The sequence below is a fragment of the Necator americanus genome, chromosome II (genome assembly GCF_031761385.1).
Source record: "Necator americanus strain Aroian chromosome II, whole genome shotgun sequence".
Lineage (NCBI taxonomy): Eukaryota > Metazoa > Nematoda > Chromadorea > Rhabditida > Ancylostomatidae > Necator > Necator americanus.
Window position 1 is genome coordinate 16566722 of NC_087372.1, and position 9736 is coordinate 16576457.

The 9736-nt window shown below is 44.4% G+C and overlaps 5 protein-coding genes across 6 annotated transcripts; 1 reads left to right on the forward strand and 4 right to left on the reverse strand.

The window, feature by feature from the left end:
* Nucleotides 1-1506: 1506 nt before the first annotated feature.
* Nucleotides 1507-1860, reverse strand: RB195_018098 (uncharacterized protein; the record flags this gene model as incomplete). The annotated part of the gene is made up of 1 exon (XM_064185373.1): nt 1507-1860. The coding sequence occupies one exon, from the start codon at nt 1858-1860 to the stop codon at nt 1507-1509; it is 354 nt and encodes a 117-aa protein (XP_064041254.1).
* A 107-nt stretch (nt 1861-1967) lies between these two features.
* RB195_018099 (uncharacterized protein) lies at nt 1968-2462 on the forward strand (the record flags this gene model as incomplete). The annotated part of the gene is made up of 1 exon (XM_064185374.1): nt 1968-2462. One exon carries the CDS (start codon nt 1968-1970, stop codon nt 2460-2462), a length of 495 nt encoding a protein of 164 aa, XP_064041255.1.
* A 4668-nt stretch (nt 2463-7130) lies between these two features.
* Nucleotides 7131-7832, reverse strand: RB195_018100 (uncharacterized protein; the record flags this gene model as incomplete). Of its 2 annotated transcripts, none has more annotated exons than XM_064185376.1 (1): nt 7131-7832. In XM_064185376.1, one exon carries the CDS (start codon nt 7830-7832, stop codon nt 7131-7133), a length of 702 nt encoding a protein of 233 aa, XP_064041256.1. The 2 variants fall into 2 exon arrangements, with proteins under 2 accessions (XP_064041256.1, XP_064041257.1); XM_064185375.1 differs by having other exon boundaries at nt 7131-7763.
* Nucleotides 7833-7948: 116 nt separating this feature from the next.
* RB195_018101 (uncharacterized protein) lies at nt 7949-8683 on the reverse strand (the record flags this gene model as incomplete). The annotated part of the gene is made up of 1 exon (XM_064185377.1): nt 7949-8683. The coding sequence occupies one exon, from the start codon at nt 8681-8683 to the stop codon at nt 7949-7951; it is 735 nt and encodes a 244-aa protein (XP_064041258.1).
* Nucleotides 8684-9001: 318 nt separating this feature from the next.
* On the reverse strand, nt 9002-9589 carry RB195_018102 (uncharacterized protein; the record flags this gene model as incomplete). The annotated part of the gene is made up of 1 exon (XM_064185378.1): nt 9002-9589. One exon carries the CDS (start codon nt 9587-9589, stop codon nt 9002-9004), a length of 588 nt encoding a protein of 195 aa, XP_064041259.1.
* Between the last annotated feature and the right edge of the window lie 147 nt (nt 9590-9736).

Here is a 9736-nt window from a genome sequence, read left to right on the forward strand (position 1 = left end):
TGTTGCAATGCGCAACCCTTGTGCCCCGTCCCACCTGCGATTCGTCCGAATGAGTTTTCAAATGGTTTTCAACGAATCGCAGGCGGGGCGGGGCACAAGGGTTGCACATTGCAACAGAAACCGTCTTTAGTAACAGCGTTCCAGCGTCGTCCTTTTACACTGATACAGGGAGAGATGAACCGAATCACCCTCTTCCGCACAATCTACGATCCCGTATAGGCATTACCCGTACCACCCCAGATTCGTGGGGTGATGCCTTCAATCTTGTTCCGCTGATCACTTGTTTCAGTATGCCTCTGACACCTCGTAAACGAGTTCATTCTGTTGACGAGAGGGAAGAGGAAGATGAACAGCTACCTCAACTCGCAGTTGAAGAAAGACGTTTTGTGTGTGCATCTCATCAAGAAGAACATCTGATTTTTATTGTTACTAACCACAAGCTAGAATGTTCCCAGTTTTTCAGCCTTCATCACTGTTTGGTTATCAATTCGCTATGAACATTTCCCAAGATTCTATCCTTCAGCAGCTGCTCGGAAAATTCGACCAACTAGAAATGTGAGGAAATGTTTAGTACGCTTGTACTTAGATGCCCATATTTCTGAACCTCATATAACTCAATTTTCGTTAAATATCGCTCAACTGTACATCCCATACAAGTTTATACTAGAAGTACAGTATAGAATGTTGCATCTGATTCGTGACGGTTAAGAGAAGGTCGAATCAGTCACAACATCTATGAAAGTCTACTTTCATTAATTTCCTTTTCTTTCCGAGTTAAAGTCATCTTAAGCATTAGTTCTTCGCATCTTTCCGAAAAATTCGCTGCTCGCTATATGCCATCACCGAATTAAAATCGTTCATCATTGTCAAACAGATATCACATCAGTGATATCACATATGAAGAATCACGCGAAATGCACATAAAGCTAACCTTCTTTTTTATGCACGAGGAATTCTTAACAGGTAGGGAAAAGCGTAGCGTAACTGTTCGGATCAAAATGCATGAAAGACTGTACATCAGTTTTTGTGATGAAACTTCGATTGATAGAAAAGTTTTCCTTATGCAGAAAAGAAAGGACAAGAAAGTAAGATAATGATATATCAATTCAGATATTGTGATGCCCCACACGAGAGCTTTTACCCACGTTCATTCAGAAATTCCTTAGATATGTCGATGGAAGAAGCTCTTCGCTTCCCCCCAGAACATCTGTACGAGATTACCAGTTAGTACGGTTTTTCTAATTTTTTTCTTCGACTCTTCCTGGATTAGAGCATTCTATAAAAAACCAGCGCGATGAAGAAAAAATCAATTTCTTTTTCTTCATCGAGAGCATAAAGGTGGAGTCATTTTTATTAGGGTGTTCGGAAAGTATCTGCCGAAAATTTCGCAGTAGCGCAGATTTTCTGAGATGTTCTGGAAGTTCCCGTTTTGAATATATTATATAAGGACACTACCACTTGTATACACATAACATACCTGGCTCCCTCTTCCTTGCCTACTTCATCCTATAATGGCCGAACATTCCACTCATATTCGACACGTACGTATTTACGAGTTCGAATCTGGCCACCCCGCTGCTGAAGCCCATCGAAGCTATAGTCGAGTATTCGGCACTGAAGCCCCTTCTGAGCGGTCTGTGCGTCCATCGCTTCAAAGCCGGAAACAAGAAACTCGAAGATGAGCCTCGCTCTGGTCGACCGACTGCAATATCGTTCGACGAACTGAAGAATCTGGCGGAGCAACATCCATATGAAGGTGTGCGGTATTTTGCTAACAGTCTTAGCTGTTCGCTGTTCACCGTGAGCAATGGACTGCGATTTCTCGAAATGGTGAAGAAGCTCGGTCAGTGGCTCCCACATACGTTGAGCGACGGCAACCGCCAAAAACGCCTGGACATCTGCAATCAGCTGCTTTCCAGAAGCCGCAGACTCGACTGACTGGACACCATTGTTGCTGGTGATGGAAAATGGGTCCTCTACGTGGTGAAATCCATGAGAGGAAGATCATGCTGAGCGTCTGGTGGGGAGTTCATGGAATCTACCGTTTCGAACTGCTGCCGGACAACACGACAGTTACTGCCGAAGTCTACAGCGCTCAACTGCAAAGACTGGCCGACAAGATCCGCAAGGAGCACTTGAAGCTCGACAACATTCGACTGCTGCACGACAACGCGCGCCCTCACATCGCGAGGAACACTTCCCAGAAAATTCTGAAGCTCGGATGGAAAGTTTTACTGCACCCACCGTACAGCCCGGATCTGGCCTCGAGCTACTACCACCTCCTCCGATCGTTTCAGCATCACTTGGAAGAGGAGCGATACGATGATCGTGACCACCTCGAAAATGACGTCCGGGCTTTCTTCGCCTCCAAGTCGCCGGAGTTCTACGCCAAAGAAATCCGTGATCTTGCGAGATGTTGGCAGAAGGTTGTCGATGTTGATGGAGATTATATCGTCGAATAATAAAATGTTGTTAAAAAATTGTGTTGTTTTGAAATTTTGCCGTATTTCGGCAGATACTTTCCGAACACCCTAATAGAAAAGAAGATTTTTTAGATTCCGCAAAGACAAGAAGAATATTAGGAATGGCCTCATATGAAGCATTAGAGTTTTTCCGCACCCATTACAGCTATAACATGAAAAGCGAACAACTTCCAACGGTTGTTGTCGTGGAACGCTTGTTCGACTCGGCGATTGCTGCACCCCTTCTGTTTGATCCTTTCTGTCCTCCTCCGAGCAAAAAAGCCTCGCAGCCATTCGTTCCCCATATTAAAGGCATACCACTATGAAAATCCACGTGCGAACACAAATAGCCATAAATTTTATTCTGGAAGACAGAAGCTGCACTACGTAAAGAAAAGCCAAAATTGTAGATTCTTGCAACCAACTATCGACAATTATCGTTAAGAAATATAAGAACCTTGTGGTGTCGTAATATTTCTCATTATTTTGAATGGGTGGCTGGAATACCCGAACTGAGATTTATGGATACTCAAGGAAAGGCAAGTTGCTTAAGTGTGGATAAATACAGCACGGTACAGTACTCCCTCTTCAATGGTGTTGAGGTGTTTTAGATTAAATTAGTTGCTCGTCAAGCAAACACTATTAGTTTATTGATGTATTCATTTTGGACATACAGAAGTGGTTACGACGGCATTGTGTTTGGCAGCGGGCTTTGTTTCAATCAAGGAGAAAATCAAGATGAAAAGTGGGTTATTCTTATCCTAATCTGTACGTAAACTTCATTTCACTGCATATAAATCACAAAAAAGTGGTGTTAGAAATGCCTCTTTTAGCGTACTTGGAACTACATTTAGGTGCTCCGGAAAAATAAGAATAAATTAAATCAGAAAATCGAAATTTCAGGTGATATATTAAAGTTGAATCGTGTACTGCTTTCTTTGAGCGGAAATAAGGTTACTATCGATCTTTATTCTAGCTAACGTTTCAGCGTCGACAACTTCTTCAGAGCCTGGAAAATCAAAGATAAGTGTAACTTACCTCTTCAAACGCCTCATCATCCCACAAGATGTGAATTAGCAAACAGATTACTCAAGAACAACGTCACAGAAGGGGACCAGAGTTAGCGCACAGCTTGATAGCCATAAAATGGCGATGTTAGCGGACCACCGGCTGAAAGAGTTGCGCCGCTAATAGTAACCATAACAATGCCCCTCACATCTGATCCCGTAGCTCAAAGGCCGCAAATGAAACCGTTGCAGCTGTCTTAAACATACTTTCAATTACTGATTTTTTGGTTTCCCAGGGGTGTGCCGGACGGCATAAAATGTAAGTGAACACAGTTAAGTATGTGAATACAGTTATTACTAAATAAGTTCAGTTCAGTAAGTAACTACAGCTAAGTCAATACAGTATGGCGAGTCAATAGAGTAATCGTCGCGCAGTGGAAGCGACATTCAACCAACGGAACGGGTAACACATAGCTTAGTCTAGTCGTCGCTTTCTTCGGGAGGCTCCGTGCTGAGGTCGAGCTTGGGGTCGCCGTCAGTGACGCCAGAGGCGTTGTACCATGCGTCCTTGTGCAGGCAGCTCGATCGCGCAATGAATCTAACGTGTTAATCCCACCACTCACAGAGGTGGTACTCTGCTAAATTAAAGACCATATCATGAAATTGACGACATCGGGACAATATAGAGTTCGAGTTGTAGCTTGCGAGCGCGAAGATACTGAATAACTCCGTAGAAAGGCGTTTATTCCTACGAGATATATAAGAAAGTCTCTTTCTTGTGCACGCGCCGCATCCACGAGCGAGCGCCCGAAGACGAAGCCTCCACTCTAACCTATTCAACCTATGACATCAATGAATAGACAGCTGAGGGGATCGGAGCGTCTACAAATGTGACGAGTTCTAACGTACCTCGTAGGAATTAAGGCTTCCACTCCGTTTTTCAGAACGACCCGAAGAAAACGAGCGCAGCCACGCTGATACTCGTACCACTTTAACTCTATATTGTCGAAACGAAAACCGAACGCCGTCAACTTCGTGATCTGCTGCCTTTATGGTTTCGCGAGCATCATCGCTAAGTCCCATGCTTCCTTAGCCGCTTCCTCAAAATCTTAGGAATTGACCAACGTCGATTTACTTCTTCTTTTATAAAGACATGTCGGCATAAATCGTGTTGTGTCTTGGTGGCAAGGCGTACAGAATTCCCTTTTCATCAGTTTATTTCACAAGTTTTCGTTTATTTTGCTCCTTCCTTCATAGTCGTAGAAATAACTAAACACCTATTTCACCAGTTCTAATTTCTCCTGATGCCAGAGCATCTCCTCAAAGACTTCACTTGGTAGGAATTGTACTTTTCCTCCACTTTTTGAGTAAGTGTGCGCAGTTATACCTTGTGTGAGAATGGTTTTAGGTTTCACCGCGAACACGATCACAACGAATGCGACATTTACATATGTACGAAAAAAGGCACAAAATCTGAATCTCTACAAGCTAAAATGTCAAAGGCGTCTCAGAAACAAAACCAGTGATAGATAATAATAATAGTAATGATAATAATAATAATAATAATAATAATAATAATAATAATAATAATAATAATAATAATAATAATATATAATAATAATAATAATAATGATAATAATAATAATATATTATTATTATTATTATTATTATTACTATGGAAAAGGGTTGCGCTGAGACTCCGTAATCTTACTCTTGCACTATTATACAGATATACAGAAGAAATAGCGAAACACCACAAAAGGAATGAAGAGCAGCTTTTCTACTGAAGAGAAAGCTCAGTTTTCGCCTTCACAGAGTAGGCGTTGCATCACTCCGATGCAACACGTGTCACGCCCAGCATCTTTTTTTCTTGGGAAAAACTTTCTAATTCTGAATCAGCATGTATTTTGTTTCGCTCATATCTTCCGAGATATTTCGATAGATGTGGCCAGTTTGCGTATTTTCCGCGACTACTTTTATGTTGATAACATCGAAAAAGTTATTTTCTGTAATAAAAAGGTTTGTCTAAAATAATAAGAGAGCGAAGAAGTTAGAATTTGAAGGATCAAAGTGGTTGTTCAGTGTGGGACTCTACATCGGTGCTATTGCTCGGATCCTTCGCACTCATGTAGTCTCAACGTTTCGAAGACTAAATGTGACCAGAGAAGAGTATTTGCTTCTGAAGTTGGCCATTTTCTTCCAGCGTTAGTTGTGCACTTTCGATTTTTTATAAACAGATGTGCATGACAGCAGCAAAACAGGCTTAGCGTAGGTAGCGTTCACTTTGATTTGTCATATCATAGCCGTTAGTGGAACTCAAAAGTGTAGAAAAACCCAAAAGAAATCCAGTGTTCATCAAAAATAATTTTTTTTTAGCATCATGCATTCGTTTTGAACCCCTTGACAGTGTGATAATAGAAACTGCTTTGAGAAAATATCAGTCGGCTCTAGTAAATCTTGTGAAACACAATAACCCGGAACTTGACCATGGAGCCGTAATAGACAGGATTGTGACACTCTTCGGAATCCTCCCTTATCTAGAGGTAATTTACACGAGCTATTCAAATTGCAGAAACATGATCAACCGCGCTGCCGCGACGCGTCCATGGCAGAGACGCAGGTGCGGCGACAGGAGCCGGCGCATCGCGTCAGTTCGGTTGCATGCCCTCGACGGGAACCGCATCTACCTTCAATTTAGATGATACGTGAAGTCGACACTACGTGCTTTAAGAACGAAGTGGTTCAACAAAGAGAGGATTTGCAAGAACGACTGGTTCTGGATATTGCTGAGAACTCGATGTGAAATGAAGTAGTAGCCTTTAAAAACAGAGCTTGTTACAAGATTAGGAGCTAGTAAACTTCATTGTGAAATCACTCGTCTTATTCGTGGTTCTGAAAACATGCTCGACATCTGAAGAGTGAGTGCTAGCGCATGACTTAGATGAAAAGTAATAAGTTTTTTAGAAACTTCGAGTTTTATCCAGTTTATGTGAGTAAGTATTAACTGTTGTTGTTCGTGATTTAGAGCACACATAGAAAGCAACAAATAGCTGTGAATAAAGTTAACTGATATGATAAATTTTTTTGATATTAGTTAATTAATTAGCTCATCTGTGCGCAATAAAACTGGTCAACTACCAGAATTAATGACTATCTTACTATTCGTACCAGCAAAGTACGACTGAGAATTAGTGTAAAACACGTTTTTGTGTTAGTGCTCCATGATAAATAACACATTTTGTTGCCAGGATCTTTGCCTTTCGGTAATGTTCCACTGAACAAGGTTCCGGCCCAGATAAATGCAAAGTTTATTCGTCCACAGAGCCGGTCTTGGCCTTTCCGTCGAATCTCTTGTACGTTCCCGCCCTACAATTCTTCGAAAATCAATTCGGACTGCCCCGATAGGCAGTAGGGGACGCTACGCATGCAAGGTTGGACCGCTGCAATAGAAGGCATCGTGCAAAACAGCATTCAGGGGCCGGCTGCTTGCAGTGATTCAGGGAGAGATGAGCGGAACCACCCCGCTCTCCATAATTTACGACCCCGTATACGGATACTCAGATACTTACTTAGATACTTAGATGGCCTGTCTTCACTGGACGTGCGGGTCCCAGCATCTCTTCCACTCGTTTCGTTCCCTCGCCATTGTCATCCAAGATGTTCACAAGCTTCGTGAGTGACGTTGACGAGGTCCTTGAGCCGTATCCAGCTGAGCTCTCAGCTGGTCCATCCGTGCAGCGAACACGTAACCCCATCTCGTTGGCGGTCTCCCTCGGGGGCGTTTAGCGTCGCTTGGGATCCACTCTAGCGTTCTTTTAGTCCATCTATCGTCGATTCTTCTCATGATGTGACCGGCCCATCTATGTTTTGCTTTCGATACATATTCCGCTGGGTCGCGAAGACGGGACATTCCTCTTAAGTCGGAGCTACGAAGACCGGCAAGGTGTTGTGTGCGCCGGTTAAACTTCAGGAGACATCTCTCAAGGGCTCTGTGGGTAGTAAGTAGCTTCCTAGACGTGGCCGCGGTGTCTGCCCACGTCTCGGCTGCGTAACAGAGCGCTGGAAGGACTGTCGAGTCGAACAGATGGGCACGAAGATCTTGGTCCGTCAGTTGGTCCGTAGCTTCCCTGACGGCTGCGAATGCTGCCCATGCTGCTCTCATTCTTCTATTCAGTTCTTCCTTCATGTCGTTTTCCATGTTCATAGAACGTCCGAGGTATACGTATGACGGAGTTTCCACGTTTTGGGAGCCTTCAAGTTGTACTCCTCCGTCCTCGCAGTGGGCTTTCTTCATGAACTGTATCTTCTTTCTGTTTATTCGTAGCCCTATTCTCTTCCCTGCTTCATTCAATTCGTTGAGCATCGTTTCTGCTTCATTTGTACTGCTCGAAAAGAGAACGATGTCGTCCGCGAAACGAAGGTTCGAGGGAAATCTTCCATCAACACGTATGTCCCTTTCTTCCCAGGATAGTGATTTCATTATCCATTGCAATGCATAAGGCTTCGGCGATATAGTATCGCCTTGTCGTACCCCTTTCCAATGGGTATGGTGAGAGGGCGGTGGAAAAGCTGTATCCTAGTCGCGCATCGATTGTAGCAATTGGCTAATGTCCTCACATACGACGCATCCACACCTTGATCGACCAGCGCTGACAGTATTGCATTCGTTTCTACGTTGTCAAAGGCTTTTTCATAGTCGACGAAGGTTAGAACAAGGGGCAGGCGGTATTCCCGGCAAACCTCTATGACCCTCGACACAGTCTGGATGTGATCCAAGCAGCTGAACCCCTGGCGGAATCCAGCTTGTTCTTGAGGCTGGGCTTCATCCAGCGTCCTAGATATGCGTGTGAGGATGATCTTGGTGAGTACTTTGTATAACACGCTCAGCATGCATATCGGAAGGTAGTTCCGAAGGTCCTCTCGGTCACCTCTCTTATGGATAAGAACGGTTCGCGAGGTCTTCCACAGGTCTGGGATCCTTTTTTTCTGAAGATAGGATGTCATGTGCGCTGTTAAGATTACATGAAGCGGAAGAAAGTCTGCTGATATAAAATCAGGTCCGGGGGCTGTGCCAGGTTTCATGCTCTTGATAGCGACTCGTACTTCCGAAGGGAGAATCCGTGGTGGAGCTTCGCCAGTGGGGATGATTGGGCTTGGCACAGGAGTTGATGAACGGAAAAGGTTCGAGTAGAACCTCTCCGTAATGATTTCCATCTCACGACGAGAAGACGTGCGAGTCCTGTCTTCGCTCAGCAAGGCTGCTAGCAGAATATTATATTCGCGGAGATCCCTGCGGCACTTCTTTAGACTCGTTCTTCTTTGTGCTGCTTCTAGAATCTTCTTCTGCCTGTACTTCAAAAGATTCTCCTGCAACGCTTTTCTGCAGCTAGTGTTTGCTACTAACCGCTCAATGTGCCATGCATTCGGATCAAGCCTCAAAGCCCTTCTTCTTTCCAACAATTCCTTGGTGGTCTTCGAAATTCGATCCAAGTTTGTCGTGCGCGGCTTCGAGGCACGTTCAGCGCAGGCTCGTCATCTGAGCAGCATCTCGTAGTCCACGTTTGGATCTTCCTCGATGTGCCAGTCACCTTGGGACAAGGAGTCCTCGAGTACGCAGTCGTAGACGACTTCTTTTCTCCTTCGTTGCCGATAGCAGATGTTCTTTTCCATCGTGTGGCTAAGTCGTATTTTCGCACGAAGGAGACCGTGATCAGAACAACTACAAAAGGATGGTACTACTGAGACGTCAAGTAGACACCACCTCCGGTTGGTGAGTATGTGGTCGATCTCCGCATGAGTCGCGCCATTGGGCGATTCCCATGTCCACCGACGATAATCTTTTTTCATGAAAACAGAGTTCCCATGAAAGAGGCGAGCGGCGGACAACAGCCCGGCGAGACGATTGCCATTTTCATTCCGGTCCCCTACTCCAAATCTTCCGATCCTGTATTCCGTCCTGAGCAACCTGAGATTTGATCGCCTCTCAGTGGTCGCCATACCGTACGACGTCTGAGACGGCAGGGCCCAGTGTACAGGGTACTGAGGCAGCGAATATGCTGGAGTAGCAAAGACCCCCTCCCAAACTAAGCAGCCCTGCCACGGCGAGCTTAGTTTCACCATGGGTCGTCGCCCAACCTATATGGATCAGGGAGCCACCTTGCGACATTTTGCCAGGACGGTGGTGAATCTTATCAGTAGTTTACTCTTAGCTAGGCTTCCGATTTCGGGAAGTCGGGAAAACTCTTTATGATTTTTATAGTGAATAAA